The sequence below is a fragment of the Cloeon dipterum genome, chromosome 2, assembly GCF_949628265.1.
Source record: "Cloeon dipterum chromosome 2, ieCloDipt1.1, whole genome shotgun sequence".
Classification (NCBI taxonomy): domain Eukaryota; kingdom Metazoa; phylum Arthropoda; class Insecta; order Ephemeroptera; family Baetidae; genus Cloeon; species Cloeon dipterum.
The window spans coordinates 16468452-16488375 of record NC_088787.1 but is presented as its reverse complement, the minus strand read 5'-3'; the positions used below and the strand labels follow the sequence as shown (position 1 = coordinate 16488375).

The 19924-nt window shown below is 43.2% G+C and overlaps 2 protein-coding genes across 2 annotated transcripts in view; one reads left to right on the top strand and one right to left on the bottom strand.

Annotated features, from left to right (window-relative positions):
* dpr8 (defective proboscis extension response 8) overlaps nt 1–19924 on the top strand; it is an 86746-nt gene that overhangs the window by 27170 nt on the left and 39652 nt on the right. The window lies entirely within an intron of this gene.
* LOC135937146 (probable DNA double-strand break repair Rad50 ATPase) lies at nt 392–2486 on the bottom strand. The gene is made up of 2 exons (XM_065480235.1): nt 1347–2486; nt 392–1040 (listed from the first exon to the last, which is right to left on the bottom strand). Exons 1-2 carry the CDS (start codon nt 2481–2483, stop codon nt 414–416), a joined length of 1764 nt encoding a protein of 587 aa, XP_065336307.1. The 5' UTR covers nt 2484–2486; the 3' UTR covers nt 392–413.

Here is a 19924-nt window from a genome sequence, read left to right as displayed (position 1 = left end):
CTTTGTGCAAGTGGGAGTAGCAATAGTGAATAGAATAATATTATCGTGCGTGTATTCTTTCTATGTTTGCTTCCCTTATACTACGACTTGTTTAACCACTGCACACATTTATTTGTCTGGTCAATCTTTATTGGGCTCTTTTGGGGCGAATAACTGTCTTGAGTGCGGATTTTTATGTGAAACATTTGCTCCGAACGGAGCATTCAAGATTGTTTTGCTTTCTCTCGTGACTTGAAAAGCATGGCCAATTCTGAAAGCGCTTTTGTGTGTTTCGATTGCTGCCCGTTAACAAGAAAATAACTTTGCGATTAACGTCACTTTCTTTCTTCTGTGTTTGAAAGGTTAGTATGAAAGCGATGAAATTCTCGAATTCAGAGTTTGTATTGCTATATTTTACATTTTACGAGGGAGATTTATTCATGGTCACCTTCGGCTACAATTTTTTGCTGCTGCTGCTTCTTCTTTTTGAACCAACTACTCATCTTGCCCTTCTTAGGCTTCCGCACTGGCAGAGGAAGTCTCTTCAGACTGGAGTAGATGTTCTCTTCTGGAGGCAAATGCAGATTCAGATTTTCCCTGATCATCTCCAGTTGAGCCTTTCGTTTCTGTTGAATGTTCACGTCGCCCACCATCTGCTCCAATTCAGCTCTGACATCAGTCATCAGCTTGGAAAGTTCTTGCATTCGTTGCACCGCCTTGCCGTGTTCTGCCTGCAGTTGTGCCTCAGCTTCTTTCATTTTGTGCATTTCACTCTCCAGACGATCAAGATTGCTCTGCATTGTTTTATTTTCCGCGATGCATGCCGCTTCTTTATTGCGGAGCCTGTTCGTCTCCTGCGTCAGTTGTTTTATATCAGTCATTAGCTGAGTCCTGTTTGCCTTTTTCTCTTGATCCCTACGTTTGATTTCCTCAATTTCAGTCAGAGTGGATTTTTCCTCTTCTTTCATTGCGTTTCGCTCCCCGATGACTTCATTCAGTCGAACTTGAAGTTTTTTGCGATCTTCGTTTTTCCTGGGCAGCATTGCTCGCAAGTCAGTCATCTAAAATAAAAAAATATTTCAAACATTATTTCAAATTTTCCATATTCTGGGTAAATAAATAACGTGGCCGAATAAATTATTGAATTTAAGAAAGGGAAGTAGTTAATTTTAAACGCAAGTTGTTTTGCTTTAGGTGTTTTGCCTGAAAAGAGATCATTCTTTTCCGTGTAAGCTATTTAGAGCTGTTTTCGAACGTGGGTTTTCAAAGGTGCTGTTTTCAGAGTTTTCCTCTTTGAAGATATATTTGCCACAGTTGTGTTTTTTCAACAGAAATAAAACCAATGAAATAATGCGCCCATATTTCACCTTTTTCTCATAATCTCTACACTCAGCATCCAAACTTTCACATAATTTCTTTGCCTCGTCTCTGTTTTTGCGCTTCTCCGCAAGGGTCTTTTCCATTTTTTTCAGCCCCTCCTTCATCTCCTTCAAATTTGTCTGCAGCTTTGGGAACAGTGCCTCCAAGTTAGAGACATCTTCTGAAAAAATATTCAGATTTTCTTCCAACGCCCTCTTTTTAGCAGCAGCTTTCTCCACGCTGTGTTCCAAGGTTGAATTTTTTACATTGTATTCCTTTTCCAACAAACGCTGCTCATCCAGTGTCTTCTCGATATACACGATTCGTAACTTTGCTTTGTCCAGTTCGCGTTGCTTCTCTTCTAATTGCTTCAGAATCAAATTCACCTGCTTCTCGTACGACTTCATTTCAAATTCCAATCCAGCTCTGCATTTCTTCTGCTGCTCAATGTGGGTTGTCAGCTTCAATGATTCCTCTTTCACTGATTCCAACTTCTGCTTGCTTGCTTCCACCTCCTTCTCGATTTTTGCAAGCTCATTCTGCTGCTTAGCAAGACTGGTCTGGAGTTCACTTTTCAATTTCAATTTCTCGTCCATTTTTGCTTCAGCTTTTTTCAGCTCGGTCAGCTTGGTATGCTTTTTCCTCAGGGCGTCTTTTGACTCCTTGATGCTTTCGTTCACACTCTCCTTGGCGCTCTGAAGCTCCAGGCTGTGCTCCTCAAACGCTTTGAGCTGGTTTTTGCTGGCGGTGACCTCTTGGTTCAGCTTCATGTTGCTCTCCTTAAGTTTGGCGATCTCGGCTTTCATTTGCTTAGTGAAGCCCTCCATGCTGTACTTCTCGTTTGCCAAAGCTGTCTTCTTGGAGCGGAGCATGTTGATATTAGCCTCGATGAAATTCAAGTAGGTTGCAACGTCTGCCGACTTGGCTAAGGTGCTCTGCTTCAGGTCTCCCTTGCTCGTTTTCGGAACTGCCGCTAGAGATGCGTTTTCCCTCGGCCCTGTTTCTCCTGCTTCGAGGCAGTTTGGCCTCTTAGAAAGCAACACTTTCCGACTACCCGCGAACGTCATGTCTGGCAATTCCGAAACGCGTTCCAAAACTACCTTATCATTGACTTTGATTACCTTTTTGTGAATCAAACCGTCCATTGCGAACGTTGGACGAATTGTAAGAACTATTCAAAAAGTGTATTATTGAGAATTATTGTTTTCTCTATTGTTACGTTTTTACAGCTACATTTTTTGCATTAGTTAATCATCTTACGAGATTTAAGTCTTGAGAATTGTTAACAATCTGCAATTAATTAATATTTTATTGTATTGGTTCGACCATTGTTCTAATAATTTCTGGTTCCATCAATTCGAATAAAGACGAAACTGCTACTCTCTTTTTTTCCCTCCATGCTTCGCAATTTTATGGCATCGCGGTAATAAAATTTTCAGAGCATCCATGCCGTTCTTATTCACTCCCATTTATCTGAGCACTCTCATTCACTTGTATTCCATATGCAGAGCGATAAAATTATTTATCAAATCCCATTGATGGCTTCATTCAACTCTGATGATGGGTCTGTATTGTTCGGCTCATAAATGCCAAGCCTGAATAGCACAGCCTGAAACCTCCAATTGACGAGCCTCGCAATTTTATTGCCTTCAAAAATTATTCCGACAGAATGCAGCCAGGGACCACAAATAAATTAAAATTTGGCTCTGACTGTGAAATTTGTGGATTCATCTACAATTACAAACTTAATAACTCACAAAACGCATCTACAGTCTTGCCAAATTGTGTAATTAAATTCGCGGAGCAGAATGAAACCACTGGAAATTACTAGCTCAGTAAAACCGCAGTTTCATCCAGAGCTGCAGACATTGTTTGTATAGCATTTCACGCTTGATTGAATGAATGCCTGTTAATTGGTTGGTTGCTATTGATAAATCAAGTTGCTCGACCATGTAAAAGCGGGGGGAAAACGGCCAAGCTGCCATTACGGCCACTGTGTAATTACCGTTTGTTGATGTTTTGGCCTCAGTCCACATGCACACACGTGCTAGCCTGCCAAGTGATTACTTTCCCGTGAACGTCGGTTGATCGCCAAATTCTGCGTGGTGTGCGATTCAATAACGTACGAGCAGGTGTTTCCGTTCTCACCCCATCCAAGATGACAAGCGGCCAGATTACATTTCACGAGGTGACAAGAGATGGCCATCCACCGTTATATTCGCTGAGGAGCGGTCCGAAATCCTTATCGCTCGCACGTCAGGCCATAAAAGATTTTTCATGCAAACTTTCGTAAAACCAACAATCGGCGCGCCGGCTGGGATTTCGTCGCACACTCGAGCTTCCGAGCTGAGTGAGCTCTTGCATAAATGCGATTGGTGTGGAAAGAGAACTCGGCTTTTTCTCTATTGCATGTAAAACAAGCAAGTTCCTCACGGCCTGAGCACGCGATGTCATCTTTTCCTCCAAGAGCAAAGGCAACTTGATCGGCTTTCCAGTGCGCGAGAAAGTAATAAAAGCAAGAGCTAGAAGATCAACTTGATTTGAAGCTAGATTTGTAATCCCGCGCCTCTGGGAAGAGCATCTCAAAACTTTTAATGGTTTTTCGAAGCAGATTCGCACACACAGCAGCTACATACATGTCATTAGGCTGTGAAATCCACTCAATCAAGTTTTGCTTCTTCGTTTTTCTGTAATTGCGGTTAGCTCAGCTTTCCCTCTCGCCCAACGACTCGATTCAAAGGGAAGTGATAAATTTTCAAATACGCTTGAAAATGCACTAGTTAAAAATAAATTTAGCATTTAAAGAAATTCATTTTAAGCAAAAATGCTGCAAAGTGTTTTGCAAGAGAATTTGGGGGATGATAGACAGGGAAGTTAACTGGAAGAGAAACTGCCGAAATATCGACTAGGCAATTGAGATTCTCGAGAGCCATTTCTCACATCCTTAATGCGCACCGCAATTTCCAACTTGCGGCGCACACGCGCCATTTTCACCCGTTCGTTCTCCACAAACCGGACCAAGGGCAGATTGAAGAGTACTTTAAAGGAACTCTTAAAGTAGAGTCCGCGCCGCAAAGAAGCAGGTTGGTGATTGGGATTTAGATGTGTTCCAGATTAAAAAGCACTGGTGGCAGCAAACACGAGTGGTGGGCGGCCTGTGGGGGTGATTTGGGTGGCGGAACGTGACAGAATCCACCGGATTACCAAGCCTGATAAGCGCGCAAAGTGCGGGAATCGACGAAGCTGCACTCTCTTTCAACGTAAATCTTGACGAGTGCAGCCATCTGATACGGGGCAGTTTAAAAAAAGATGTTCTCAAGGCGTGCGCTAATGAAGTACGGCGTTGATTCAAATCGAAGACCGGCAGAGAACAAATACTCCACGCACCAGCCGTAACTGAGAAATGCCTGCAAAATGAGCCAGTTGTTTGTGGTGCCGAAATTTCCATCACGTTCGCAGTAATAATAAGCACCAGCAGGGAATACAAGAAGTGCTCGTTTCGAGAGTCTGCTCGGAATTGGCTTGTGCTCACTTCAACCCCTCATTAGGAAGCTGCAAAAATTCTCTCTGAATAAATTATACATCTATGGTCGTAGACAGGCCCACTTCAAATTCACTTCACGCTCGATCGAACAGCGCAAAACATCGTTTTATTCATCGTTAATTTGGTGAATTTTCTTAAATTAATATATTATGATATGTAAATATCGAAGAAAATTTAAATGAGCTTGTTTCATTGATGTAAATCAATTTCATTTCTTTATTTTTCTCCTCTAAAAAATGGCGTGACGTGAAAAATTTCCCTAAACTCACTTAATTTCAATTAAATAAACCTCTCTTTCTACGTCACGTCTAATTTTTAAATGCTTAATAACACCCTATTAATCAAACGGACCGATTCTTGGAAAAAAGTGTTTGAAACTAGTTTCAATTAAGTTGACTTGAACACAAATCGGAATCCTATTGTCTCTGCCAAAGGATAAACGCTGTTAGGCCAACGAAGTATTAAGTTTCCGTCAGTGGCGGAGGAAGATGCGACGTCGCCGTTTAGTCTCAAGGGAATCTTTTAAAATATCGGGCTGAGACAATGACGGCGAATATTAACGACAGCGAGCCAAGTAATAATCTTGGCTTGAGGTGGCGAGAAGTTTAATGAGACAAGTCATCGCCAATCATTAATCACACATGCTCAACAATAGGGATGCGCAACCGACGGACTTAACGTGATGATGATTTAAATCCAGCGGCTCTCTCGCTCTCTCGAAGCGGGCGGCCCGTTCGCAATTACAAAAGCCGCTACTAATTAATTAGAGTGTGCGGAATGAAGTGATTGATACTAGGGCGTCCGTGTTTGTGCGTGTGAGTTTTAATTACACCGCAGTGGATTTTTCTCCAAGGCACATCGCAGCCAGCCAGCCAGCCAGCCGAGCGTGAAGCAAAGAGAGCGCCTTCATCCATCATGCTGCCTGTTTTAAATTATCACCAGAGTAATAAAGCAAGAATCCATTTTTTCCTCTCGCTTGTTCGCTCCCCCTCTGCGCGTCCGCAATTTTCTTAAGCAAAAACTCGTCGGGCGGTATAAGGAACTCAGGCCGCTGTTATTTTATGCCTTCGGTTTGTTGGCCTTAAAGCGCAGATACGCGCCGTAAAATGGGGAAATCGCTTTACATCATGATAAGCAACGGATGACGACCTCGTTGGGTGCGCCCAGCTTCTCAAAAATGCAAAATTGCCATGTCAAAAATCCAATTTGGGCTGGCGTCGCACACTAAAAAGTAATGTGGCGTAATAAAACGTTGTGCCAAGCTTAACCTGCTTCTAAGTGGCAATGCACACATCCAAGACTTCCTTTGCATTTAGCAGCAAACAAAGGAAATTCTTCGCGCAGAAAGCGCGCGTCTCTCTGTCTCTCGTGTTTAATTTGCAAAGAGGGATTTTAAATATTGAAGGCACTGCTGGCTGGCTCGTCTCCGGCCGGGCGTGTTGGCGTGTCACCCAGTCTTTCGCTAAACGCTTCGGCTTTGTTATTTCCTCCGTTGGCACTGAACGAATAATAAGTGAGCGAATGGGGAAGATAAAGAAAACGCGTGGGGATGGACTCTGCGCTGCAACTTTGTCTTCGACAGCAAATGGAAATTAAATTTGATCGGTGGATGGGAAAGTTCTGTAGGTCTTGCCAATTCATTACGCATATTCAATCAGTTTGGCGCTGCTCTCCACTCTCTCTCTCTCTCTCACTCTCTCCTGCCGCGTCCAGAGAGGGAAAAACTTTCCGCCCTTCGAGCGGCACAAACAAATTTATGCAATTTTAACTCCCCGCGGTTGATAGTGCGAGGATGAAAATCATTATCTGCGAGCGAAAGGCAAAAAACGTCGTGTGCTGAACGTGTCACAGCAGGTGGTTGTGCGCAGCCAACTCTGAACTCGAGCAACGATAAGTTTCATTTCCACCTCAGGGTTTTAGAAAATTGAATCGCTTGCAAAGATACGGCGCGTTGGCAATTTTCACTGCAATACTGCAATTTATCAGTATGAATTGTCACGAAAATATTGTTGAGAAAATTGATTTCAACCGACTGCATTCGTTTTGCAATGCATATAAAATTCAAAGGATCGCACCCACTTCATTCGTGACAAAAATTAACTATTGAGTTTTAAAATGAATCGCAATTGATTATATTTTCAACGCAATACGCCTTATCCTAGATGGTTACAGTACAGATATTTAGAAGGTTTTAACCTAGTTAAATGAAATGTAAATTAGGTAAAATTAATTATTACTGTAGAAAAAGATAAAAATATTTGAAAAAAAAAACTGCTTGCACAATAATGATGAAACGTTGTAATGGTATCAAAATTTTTATTCAACGGACAGTCCAAAGCAGTTGTAAATTTCACGCGAAGCTTTAATTAAAGAGCTTATCAGTCGGATTTTCACGCGTTTCCAGCTTCACTCATTGATGTGTGCTCACGAGGAGGAACATAAAATTGCCGTCTCTGTAATCTGTGGCGCTAATCCACGTCTGCGAATTGCGCACAAATATCAATCACCGCGCGCGTCACAACATGTAGGCTGGCGGCTCTACATTTGTAGATAAATCGCTGGTAGAGCAGAGGAGACCGCGCGCCGGCCACTGGCTGCTTGTTCAGTGTGAACAAGAGACAAATTAGAGCGGAATGGGCACAACAGGATTACCGACGGCATTCATAAACACGCGCACAGCGTATAATGAGGGCTTTATGCATGGAGCAACGTTAGGAGGAATAGCGTTGAAAAAGTGGCTTGTTCGCCCCAGGCCCCAATCAATTCCGCAAAGTCCCTTCGACTCATGTTGGACCAGCAAGAAATGAGCCTTACTTACTAGACTGAGCCATTAAAAGTTATAACTGACATTGAATTAAGTTTTTACTTACAAAAATACACGGTACTCATTTAAAGAACAACACACTATACCGAAAAGAAAACGTCACTACATGTTGTGTTATTTATTTTTCACGTCCCTTAGCTTTGTTATAGCTCATGTTGTTTCCAAATTTGTATCTTGTTTCCCAGGGGGTAAAATGAACCGTGCTGTGAGGCGGAAAGGTTGATTTGAATAATGCTCACTGGGCTGGCAAGTTTATTAAAAACACGGTGGCAGCGCTGATATTGCTACTTTAAGAAGACTTAATTGGATGCTGCATAAAAAAGTTGGCAGTGTAAATAAATACACTCGTTCCTTCGTTCCTTTGTTCTTGCTTTTTTAAAAGTGTATGAATAAAATTCGCAATCAGCAGGCCTAAACGTAAGCAAACAAATTTTTCAATCAGCTTAGTTGTTTGATTAATTGCTGATGTATATCTAAGGTGTCCCTATAGCAACTAATTGTAAGCACACTCTGTAATCCTTTAATGATAGCGATTGGAACGAAATCAATCGACCAATAAATGCAAAGCAGTGATAAAGTGCATTCGTGTACACGTGAACGAATGCACGTGTGTGCGCATCTATGCGTGAATTTTTGTCGTGTGGCGAAACCGTCAGGCAACAAAAGACGCGCCTTGATGCGGCATTCAAGCAGGCTTTTTACTGCCTTTGTCGGCGGTTTCAATTACAGTTCGCCATTATTGCTCTCTAAAAAGGCAGCGATCAATCAATCAAGCAGGCAGTCGATGGATATGGCGCAACAACAACACTAATAACGCACATGCGCTACCAGAAATTTTTTCGGCATGCGACAAGCGCCCATCGACCCGCAAACTCACTTGCGAATCAGGCGATCTTTAATGCTCTCTCTTAAAGAAAAGTAATAGCACCAATTTTTTTCTAATATCTTAAAGTGATTCTTGAATTTATCATTTACGTTTTAGCTGTAAATACTAAAGAAAAATTTTGCTCATAATCAAAACAGATTGAAGGAGATTTTTTTAAATAGTCATTCGCCGGATAAATATTGTTCTAAAGTCTAGCAACTCTAACCCAAAAGTTTCCTCGTAAACAAACTTGCCCACAACAACCAATTGCGACAGATGTTGCCAGCCCCAATAAAAGACAAACAGAAAAAGACTCTAAACAGTCTATTCAAAAGCCTCTGTAATTCCATTTTCACCAAAAGTAGTACTTTACAGGATTAAATGTTAGTTTATAAATGTTGCAATGTTTGACCTCTGTCATTATAATTTGCTACTCTGCTGTGTATATATTACACACACACGCACACAGAATTCAGATTATACTCGTCACGTCCGAGGAGAATATTAAAATTGTGTTGTAAAAAATTCATAAAGTACCAACAGCAGCAGATGTCAGCAGGCGGGGAGTTGCGAAAGCGGCGCGCAACTCGAGAAACTTTTCACCCAGAGAGAAGGGAGCGAGAGGATGCGACAATAAAAAGCACAGTGCGACACCGCCAGTGATAAATACATTAGAGACGGTGAAATTGAACAGCAGCAGTCGCTCACTTCGCAGATCGCGTTGGAGGAAAGTTGGTTCGCTGCCGGGTCGCACAGAGGAGTGCCCAGGAAAAATGGATTCCAGCAGCAACGTCTCTCTCTCTCTCTCTCTCTCTCTCTCTCTCTCTCTCTCTCTCTCTCTCTCTCTCTCTTTTTCGTTGCCGACGAATTTCATCACACCAGCAGTGCGTTCATGCGAAAGTGCGTGGATTTTTCGAATTCACGTTTTCGATCCGCAAAATTAATTAAGCAATGCTGGAACGTTCTTCCGCCATATTAGCAGCAGGCGTCACAAATACATATTTTCATTCCTGTTTTCTACACTTGGATTTCAATCGATCGACTCCTTTGTGCTCAGCTCTGTAGACAACTCAGCTAAGTACTTTTTCCGGAGAATAACCAACCAACTGTAGAAATATTATGTTTCTCTAATTTCAATGGAGTATTATATTTTAACCTCCATGTTGAACTCTTTATGATTATAATTTACCGAAAACTTTTCATTTTTAATGACTAAAATTGTGTGAGTTTTACTTATTTTTTTTATTAACTCAGCTCTTTCGAAATGGGCGACCCCCTGACAGCGAACAACTCGCAAAACTCTGTGTCCAATTAGCATCGCAAACGAATAACATGGGTGCTTCTATTAATAAAATTTAAAATTGGGTTTTAAAATATTTATCCATCGAAGGTATAAATAAGGTGAGAAAATGATTTTTATCAATATAAACAATATTCTCATAAAAAGTCTTTGTCTGTTTGCTAACAGCAAAATAAAGTTCAAATGATCACAGGAAAATGAGTGGGCGTTTGAGAGCTTGTGAGATGGAAGCAACGAGTATTGCTGACGAAACATAAGCTTCTTGTGAAGAAATTTCTCTGAAAAAAATCCACTTTTTGTTCGAGACGACACCGTTGAGAAATAAAAATCGAACGCGAAATCAATTATTGTTTTCCGAGAGTTTGGAACAGGAGCGCGCAGCTCGGCCGTGGTGGTAATCGGCTCAGTGTATCCGCTTCATTGACTCAGCACGCAAGCAAATACATACATAGCCGGTGCGGGGAGAAAAGACATTTTTCTTCGCATCCCAGATAAAAGGTATAAAAACGCCATGAGCGAGCCATAAATAAACATTCTTTTGAACGCCTTCCAAATCGGCACTCTCGCGGCGTCTTGCCGCTTTTTGCGCCAGGGTGAATCGGGAAATTAGCGGTGCGGTGCGTGCTGAGTCAGCGCAGAGGTCTCTCCACCTGCCAGCAAGTGCCAACTTTAGCGCGGGAATATTAATACATAGACAACTGCTCTGCACCCGCCAATTGTGTGCCCGCTTTAATGGAGCCCCATCCACTTAGGCCGATGACAAATGGCGCGTGCTCGGGAAATTAATGAATTGTTCTGGGTCAATTAAAGTGCACGTCTTTGCCCGCCGAGCCGGCGGAATAGAAACAGAGCCAGCACGACACGAAATAATGGAGCAGTTCAATAAGAGTGAGTGATATCAGACAGAGAGTGCGAGAGTGCTTCCCAGGAGGCTTGCAGGGGATATATGTGAGAGAGGCCGAGAGCGGCATCAAAGTTTGCTGCGCCTGCACAGCGCAAAGCTGGAAATTGTTCGCAAGCAGGCGGCATACATCCAGCCGATGATGCTGTTCACAGTGCGAAATTAGGGTCACTTCTTACTTCATATTTCCAAGTTTGTTGCGCGATGCAATTTATGGAATCTGATTTTTCTCGTGCCTTGCGGTCTGCCGATCAAAGGCAAAAGTGGAGCAAGACACGCGTTGCGAGCTGCATTTCAAGACCTTTGAGCGGCTTAGGCACCCACCTAGTCGTGTGCAAGTTTGAGCCCGCAAAGTTGTCATTGCCTATTAGCGTCTTTGAGAGTGGAGCGGTTTGCCTCTCCACGCCAGCATTACACGATTTTGCTCTCAAGTCACTCGCAAAGTGATGCATGGTCTCTGATTTTCAGCGGCTAATTATTTCTTTCTCGGAATTCTCCTGCATGAACCTTTGCTGAATCATAATAACCATCAGTGCAGCGGATGCAAACCTCGTTCTTGGAGTTCAATCGCCCTCCTCCTCATAACCTAATATGCTGTGCTTCACAAAGTGTGCAATAATGTTCAATTTACTAAATTGTATGTTATTTAAATCCGTGTATACCCAAGACATATAATAGCAGACCCTTTGATGGTAGAGGGTAACTGGGTCCTCTTCAATTTATATTTTGCTTGGATTTATTTTTCGTGGCAAAGAAAGGATCTCATTTGAATAGCTTAAAAAGACGTTTTATTCGCTGTGAATTTAAAGCAAACCAAGAGAATAACTTGAGATTTGCAACGTTACAAGTAGCAATAACTCTCATTAAGCGACGTTTGACTCGTAATCAAAAGCACTCACGCAGCTCTCCGTTAAAATCAAAAGTTTGACTACCCCGACGGAACGGAAACTCCCAATCAAACGAGCAGTGACGCGATTCTATAAATTTTCAGCGACTCTTTATGGAGTGGTAAATCCAATCAAGCCTGTTTGCTTTTAAGCGTATTTATGTGTAAAGAGAGTTGAGCGCGTTTTACCTTTAGCCACCGATCCGTGGAAACGGGAAAAATCTTGGCAAGTAGCTGGCGGTGGGTAAACAGAAGTGCAGTCAACCGACTGCCGTCCTCGGCACCGCTCCAAAGCCTTTGACTGGGGACTGGAATAAAGTGCGAACGAACACAGATGCCAATCACACCCCTGGTCGCAGCAGTCAGAGACTTGTGACCTGCATGCTCCTTGATAACGGCTGCGAAATACCGCAGGGTCACAGGCCGAGAATGTGCAGTCAAACTCCATTTATCATTGGGCTGTTATTGCGGCACAGACGCCTTGTTTGTTGCGGCCGATCGCTGCCGGCGCATGGAATGCGGGCTGATTATTACCAAGAGCTATCTTTGGCTCAGAGTCGAGTGAGACGTAAAGGGTCTGCTGTATCCAGCACAGTGCGCGTGATTGAGCAATTACTGCTTGAAATGCTGTTCAGGACAGAGATGAGCCTAAGGTACGGATATTTTCCCCGGGCCTCATTATAATTCAGAGAATTCCGAGGAAACAATGCCTTTTCTTGCTCAATCATACGCGTAACATAACCGTTTTTGTGAGAAACCCTATTTTCGGCAAGAAGTGTTCGCTCATCCAAACAACCTAACTTATCCCCTTTCCACCATTTCTTCAAGAGGAAGCTGGCGGGCTAAAAATTACGCAGACCCGAGCGAGTATTGATTTTATAATCAACATTGCGTTAATATCTGATCAAAACATGTTGCAAAGCGTGGCTTCTTTTTATGGACACCCGCATTCCTTTTGAGCTATAAAAATTCAGCAGCGGCGGAAACTTTTCCTTCCTGCCTGCCTTCCTGGCTGCCTGCCCCTGGACCGCATTACGCTAATTTACGAGCTCCAGATTCGGGTCGTTTTGGTCCAGCGCGCTTAATAACCGCACTGCTAAAACGCGTCAATAGAAATTTGTGGAGCTCCGGGGAAATCAGGTTATGCAGCCAGATGGTCAGCTCGGTCGCGCGGGTTGCCTAATGTGTATAATTGTTTCGCTGTGACGAAAATTGCTGCAGAAACTCCACCAATTAATCAACGCGACCCGAGATTTTAATTACCTCCGACGAATATGCTGCAAATTACGCGGCCAGTTGGAAATACCAGTCCAGGCGGCAGGCCGTTTCGATTTGAACGTTGTTGTTGACCAAAGGAAGCTGTCGCTTTTTTACCCACAGCTGCTGTGAGCGGGTAAAAAGTGCAAACCATTCACACGCCACATGAACGAAACAATCAGCTGCTGCTCGCAGAGGGCACACGCACACACACACACACACACACACACACACACAAATATGATCGTATACCCTAGTCGAAACGCATTGCGGATATAAAACGGAGGGTTGGATCATGGTTAATCCGTGCCCAGAGCGTGTTATTTTTTAATTAGAGCGCGCGACGCAGAGTGAGTGACATATCAACAAACAAACGACACACACTCGTCACAACCGAATCAGTCCCGCATCCGCCGCCGCTCACGGAGCAAAAAGGAATTTTAAATGAGGGCTTGTTTTGCGAGCGATAACCAGCCTAACTGTTAGATTAGCTGCAGCGAGGCAAAATTAAATCTGCTCTTGCGACGCTTCATGGTGGGATCTGTTTTGTTTTGCGGCGCGCAACAACACTCGTTTCGTCGTGCTACTGCTAGCCATACTTCCTTCTCTCCGTATATCCATACATGTATGTATGTGAGGCGTTAATTAACGGAAAAACCAAGCGGCGGGCGGCTCGTTAGGGAATTGGGTCGGCTTCGAGTTAATCTCACTTTAATTGCTCCCAACGTTGCGATTGATAAAAGCTGGCAAAAAATTACACTAGAATAAAAAAGACAGACGACGATAGAAAAATCCCTGCTAGTGATTTAGAGCATCAAAGTATTCAATCCACTTTTTTTCTAAATATTTATTAACCCTGTATCAGGTGGTGCAAGAACTTATGTTGCACTAAAAATTATCTCTTGACAATGCAAGTTAGTGCGGTAATCAAATTGCAATGTAATTCTGCCACGACCAGAATCTCTGGAAGGTATATTGAAAACCTTCGCACCGAATTTCATGCAGGTGGAGATGGTTTTATAGAATGTAGCACATGATTTGCCAAACGGAACAAAAAGCCATTTTAGAAAATGAGCCCTTAATCCCCATACTGTAGAAGTTGCACAGTCTTTGGAGCAGAGTTGCCGCTGGAATATTGCTTTAAGGTGTGCCTTTCTAAGGAGAGAGGTTGTGTTGTTTCGCCCGTACCCTCCGACACGATTTTGTTGTTGATGTGAGTTTCCTAATTTATTGAACGCTTAATGGTGAAGCACAACACGTGGCAGCGATTTACATTTGCCAAATATTTGTCTTTTCATAATGCTACACCAAAAGTTGACGTTTGACGCACGTGTGACGCAACCCTTCCACTGAAAGCGAAAGTGCTTTTCACTCATCAAGCCTCCTGGCTCCTGCCTGCTATGTATAGTGTAAATATTTGAAAAATCGGTGCAGCCCCCTTTTTGGCAGCTGTTGTTCTAAATGAACTCGCGTGCCGGCGCGATAATGATTTATTCAATCAATAAACTGCACATGTCAATTTCCAGCGAAAATATAGCTCACACTGCTCTCGTGAGAAATGGAAGTAGCAATCTTCTTTTGGCGCCAAATCGGGCCTATCAATAATTCCAGCGGCCATCAATATCGGGAAAGACTCAAAAGTCATTTTTCAGATCGGCCCAAAGTGACATTTTATGCTCGACGATCCGGGCAACTTTTCAGAGGCTGGCGTATATATTAAAGATATAATTTTCCCCAGCAGAAAGGGTGCTATTTTCGGCTTCGAAGATAAATCCGCTCGCCAAAACGGACACCATTTCCATGTGGCAAGCCTCGCGACTCACATGATCGCAGAGGCGAAATTTAATTTTTTTTACCAAAGCTGCTTTTGTGATTGTCCCCGCAGGAAATCTAGGAAGGAAGCTGCTGTTTGCTGTTTCATTCTAAGCAGCAGTGGTGTGATATTTCAGGCCGAGCGACACTTTTATAACTCAACTCCATTATCGTGCACTAAACAAACCTTCAGTATGAGGGGTGCGAGTGTATCTTTTATGTACAGACAGACTTCAGCACATATAATGCCCTGCCGCACTCTTTAAGTAGATTGAGTCTTCATGTCGCACACTTCATCCTTCGTCTCTGCTCCGACTGAAAGAGACTCGAAATTCTTAACCAAAAAGCTCACTTTGCCGCGTTACGCTTTTGAGCATTTGGTTTAATGACATGCAAATGGCTGGTGGTAACGGAGGCTGCGTGTTTGCGAAAGATTTGCTCGCTGTAAATTATGAAATGTCCAAGTTTTAATGGAATATCTAAAATGCGCAGATGAGCTAGAAGAGTTGGTAATTTTTGCAATTACTTCGGAAGTTTGCAAAGGATTTATTTAGGAGCCCTCTCGCCGTATTTATCGCGACCGTGTTTGTAACTGAATTAAAGAGATTTACTGCTTCTCAAAGTCGGTAAAAAAATGCCGCGCCACCATAATTTGCAGCATTAGCGGGCGTCTGACATGTAATTCCAAAGTTATATATAGGCGTTGCGTTAAATTTTTTCCTTCCAGGCACGGTTGAAAAGATGAAGAAAAACCATTCCGTAAAATTGAGCATTGCCACAATTTTTCAGTTTTCGTGCATTTAAATTGCATTAATTTTATTCTTTGTTTATTTCCATTTTATGCCAAAAAATATTTTATTTCGAACTCTAGCATGCGGCAATTTAACAACTTATCATCCGTGGAAAAAATGAAATGTTTTCAAAAGAATTTTACACGATTTTCAAGTTGGCTTCATAAAAGATTTCAATTTGCAACAGAGTGATGTTTCTCAGAAATGACGAAAATCCCATTCTCTGCGCTCCCTGAGCCGCTGTCAAACTCCACCCTTGCAAAATCGAATTTCTCTTATTTGGAAGTCCAACTTTTTGCGGATTTCCACAAACAACAAAGACTTTGGCGGTCGCTCGCCACATAAACCTTTGTTCGTGCTCATCAGGGCGTTCCACCTTTTCTGCCAAGCCACACACATACACACGCGCGCGCGCGCGCGCGCTCACATACACACATATACTTAGCGATCTGGTAGAGGAGGCAGTGGCGGTGGAGGCGGTGGTGGGAATTAAAAGCCCCAGAGACGGGTTATTTATCAGAGCACGGTGAGGACGTGGCGGTGACTCCTTGACAGCGGCGTTTGCGTGACAGCCGAGGATTAGGCAGGCACCGTCGCGGCGAGATGGAGTCGGGCAGAAAGAAAGGCCGCTACGCGGGATTTGCAGAGGGACGAGAAACGGGAGAGCCGCACTTGCGGCCAAGTAATCGCAGTAATGGCCCTCAGGATCTCAGCATCGCCGCCGCCGACGACGACGACGGTGCAAAGACACATTTGTGAAATTCTGACCTGCTCCGTGCCTTATCGGCGAAACTTTGATGCTTGAGGGATTTGATGGAGACGTAATTTAATTACATGGCACAGTCAATTACCGTGAGAGAGGTAGCTCACTCAGGCACTAAAATTTCCCATGCGATTTTTATTTATGGCAAGTCACTTGGAACTAATAGCAAATTAAAAGCTCTTTACAGTTTTTCTTTTGCATGATGCGAGGCAGGATGTTGTTTTTCCCCGCAGAATGCAGTTCAATTTTCTGCTTCGTGCAACATAATTTGATCTTTGGTATAAAAATAGCAGAAAAGACGTTGTCATAACTACTAAACCCCATCGCATTGTTAAGGCATTGCTAGCAGTGTCAAAGCAGTGGGAGATACTTGAGCAGTTCGGGGATCTAATAGTAGCTGCCCAATGTCAGAAATGGTAAATGGTGGTTTTAGTGATTCAAAATTCTCAAGTAGGCCAATGGACTGTAAGGCGCACCGGCGCCGACTCGCCACTTGCAGGTTTTCGCACATTTTCAGCGGCTTTAGGGGCAAATGTCTGGCGTTTCAATCAAAGAGCTCGGTGCGCGTAGGCGGAACGATGGCCACATTCGGCCCAAGCTTCTCTGCGGCCACTCCGTGTTGGCGGTGTTTTTTTAACCCGGTGAGCTCATAGCCCACGGGATGTGCTGAGTACTATAGAGGTTAAAAAAATAATTCAGGTCAGATGCTGCCGACTTGTGAAGTTGCACGCAATGTTTATTGTCAGGAGGAAAAGATTCGTTTCACAAAGCCAGAGCCTGCAATACTAACAAAACTAAAATTATCACAGCTTAAGTGTGCGCGTTTAAGGGAAACAAATTGCCCTAGAAGGCGGAGGCGGCAGCAGCAAAATTTCCGGCACTATCTTCAGCCCATAAATTGTGTCAGCGAAATTTTCGCAAAGAAGCAAACGTCACTGGCTTGCTCAAGCGTATATAGGCCCCGTTTTCGCGTACATTACTCGAGCGGATTATCCCCTTGATAAAGGAAAGCCGCCGCTTCAAATTGAGCAAAGCCTAATGAGATTGGACCTTCCTGCTCGGCAGACAGTTTGCGCAGAGGTGCGAGCGAACGCGTGAAGAGGGCTGGCGGGTGGGCGAGTGAACGCTGGTTCGGCGGAAAGGTGTCAGGTTGACTCGGCGCCTCAATTACGGCAAATAATAAATCAGCCGCTGGAATTATAATTCAGGTGGCGGGGTTTCAGATTCGTACGGCGAGCGAGCGAGCTACCACCGCACACTCACACACACATTCCCAGCTTGATTTATCTGGCGGCTGCAGAAGCTCATGAAACACGAGAGGCAATTTGCTCGTCGCTTCCCCCGTATTTGTGTGCAAGTACGGCGCGTATGTATGCCGGGCCACGTGCATTATTTATTGCGCCAGAGATAAGCACCGAGCGGCAGCATTTGTGTCTGCAGAAAGAGAAAACGCCTGACGACCGGACCAGCAACCGGCACAGCACGGTGAGCAGAGCACTATTTCGCCCCTGCAGGAAAACGTCGCCTCCGATTGAAGTCGGCAGCTGCGCTGTTGACAGATTTATTCGCCCGCGGCCAGACGGAAATACTTGGGCTCCTCGGTATAAATCATCCCCGACAATGGCGCTGCTGGACAGTTTCGGCTTCATTAAAAGCCCATCGGCGGGCGAGCCGCTTTTTCCGAACCGGTGGAGCGGAACGCGCAAAAAGTGATAATGACGAGTGGATTAATAAATTGCGAAATTGCCACCGAGTGCGTGCGAGCGAAATGGAATTGTTTGCCGCGCGCGCGTCACCGACAATGCTTGCTCGTTGATGATTACATATTATTTGCTGTTTGCCTACGTGCTTATCTGCGAGAGCAATATTTTTGTTTAGATTAATGCAGCAAAATGTGAAATTTTGTGTCAACACGGTGCAACTAATGCAAATGGATTCAGGAGCTTTGTCACATTAAACCGAATTGATGACTTTTCGTTTCAAAATTTGAGCACGATTGAAAAATTGAAAAACAACACGCTGAAAATTAATTAAAACTGAAAGGAATTAATAAATAGCTCTACTCTGCGTAGATTGAATAAGGATGAGTGTTGTTTTGTAGGCAAAAAATGTCTCGCACGCTCTCGTACTGGACAGACATACTATGTTAAGGCCCTTAAAGCCTCATCAGCAGTGACCTACCTCCAAAAGAAAAATACAACGTTCCGTTGAGTTAGCTGCGAAGGTTATGAATAATTGGTAGTAGCAAACGTTCGATTTCGCGATCAAAACGAATAACAAGTGACGAAAACAGTAGATGGAAAATTTTACGGCACTGTTCCACAAAATCCTCTCTATTAGCAGCCTTCATTGAGGTAATCCGAATTTCCTCTTGAAATTTTGTCGATGATGTAAGAAATACTCAAATGAAAGAATAAATATATAAGGTTTGTAGATTTTTTTTAGAGGAGTTGTATCGTTGGGAGGGTTGCACAAGGTTTCACGTGCGACTTTGTCACTTTGATTCTTTAATTTGTTGTGTTCAGAAATTAGTATGCGGCCTGATCGTTGTAACAACCATAGTGATTTAAATATTTACGGCAGATGATACTGAGCAGTGTATGTTTTCCCAGGTAAAAACTACTGAGAGGCACGGTAAATTTGAGAGAACAGCAGCACAATGACCCGGTAAAATCCATAAACCATGTCTCCGCGAAGACGGTAAATGATCTCGTTAAAATAGCCCTCGATGCTGAAGCCAACCTGAGAGCTTTAAAGCGAAGGAAAGATCAACTTCCACGCGCAAAAGATCACCTTGGAAGCTGAACGACGCGAGATTTGTCGCGCGCTCTTGCGTTGCCTTTACCTGAATTTCTACCTCCGCTCTCCCCTGTGGGCGCCCGAAAATTTACGTCGTTACATATCGGTACTTAACAATTATTAATCGACAGGGGCCGAAGCAGCTAGCTCTGTATCAATTATGAACAAACGAGATAGCTTCCTCTAAAAATTTCTATCCCACTAAAATAATTTTTTTTAGTAATAATTGAACTTTAATAGAATGTGGTTAGCATTTGATGCACGCAGATGTATTTTTATAAAAATTTGGCGTTTCTAAACTAACAATCTCCTGTGGGGTTGCGTCATCTAGCGGAATCAAAATATGCGAATTCCTCTTAGTAGTGTAGGTTTTATTGAAGTTAGGAAATTCGACATTTAGACTGGAATATAAATTTACTAACAATTCCAATCATGCAAACAGCAAGTCAATAATATAACAATTATTATCACAGTTAAATACAATGCTTACCCCGGTAAAGTCTTCGGGTCTAACAATTAAATATCAGTATATTTGCTTCTCGCTTGAGTGGCTCCTGGCTAGGGAGCGTGTGAGTAACACATGACCGGTTGCGAGTAAGGGTGAGCGGTCAGTGAGGAGTACTACACAGGTTGAAGGAGAAAAGCTTATCATAAAGAATAGCGACATCTATAGGTCGAGATTGATACAAACTTAGGTAACGCTAAATAATGCGGGAACCGCTGCACTACCATTTATTGTTCCGAAATGCAGTTAAATAAATTATACTATCTAAAATCCTATTGTTGAACCTTCTCGCAAAAGTATTCTATCGGACAAGCAGTGGAAATCGTTTCTGTCATTTGG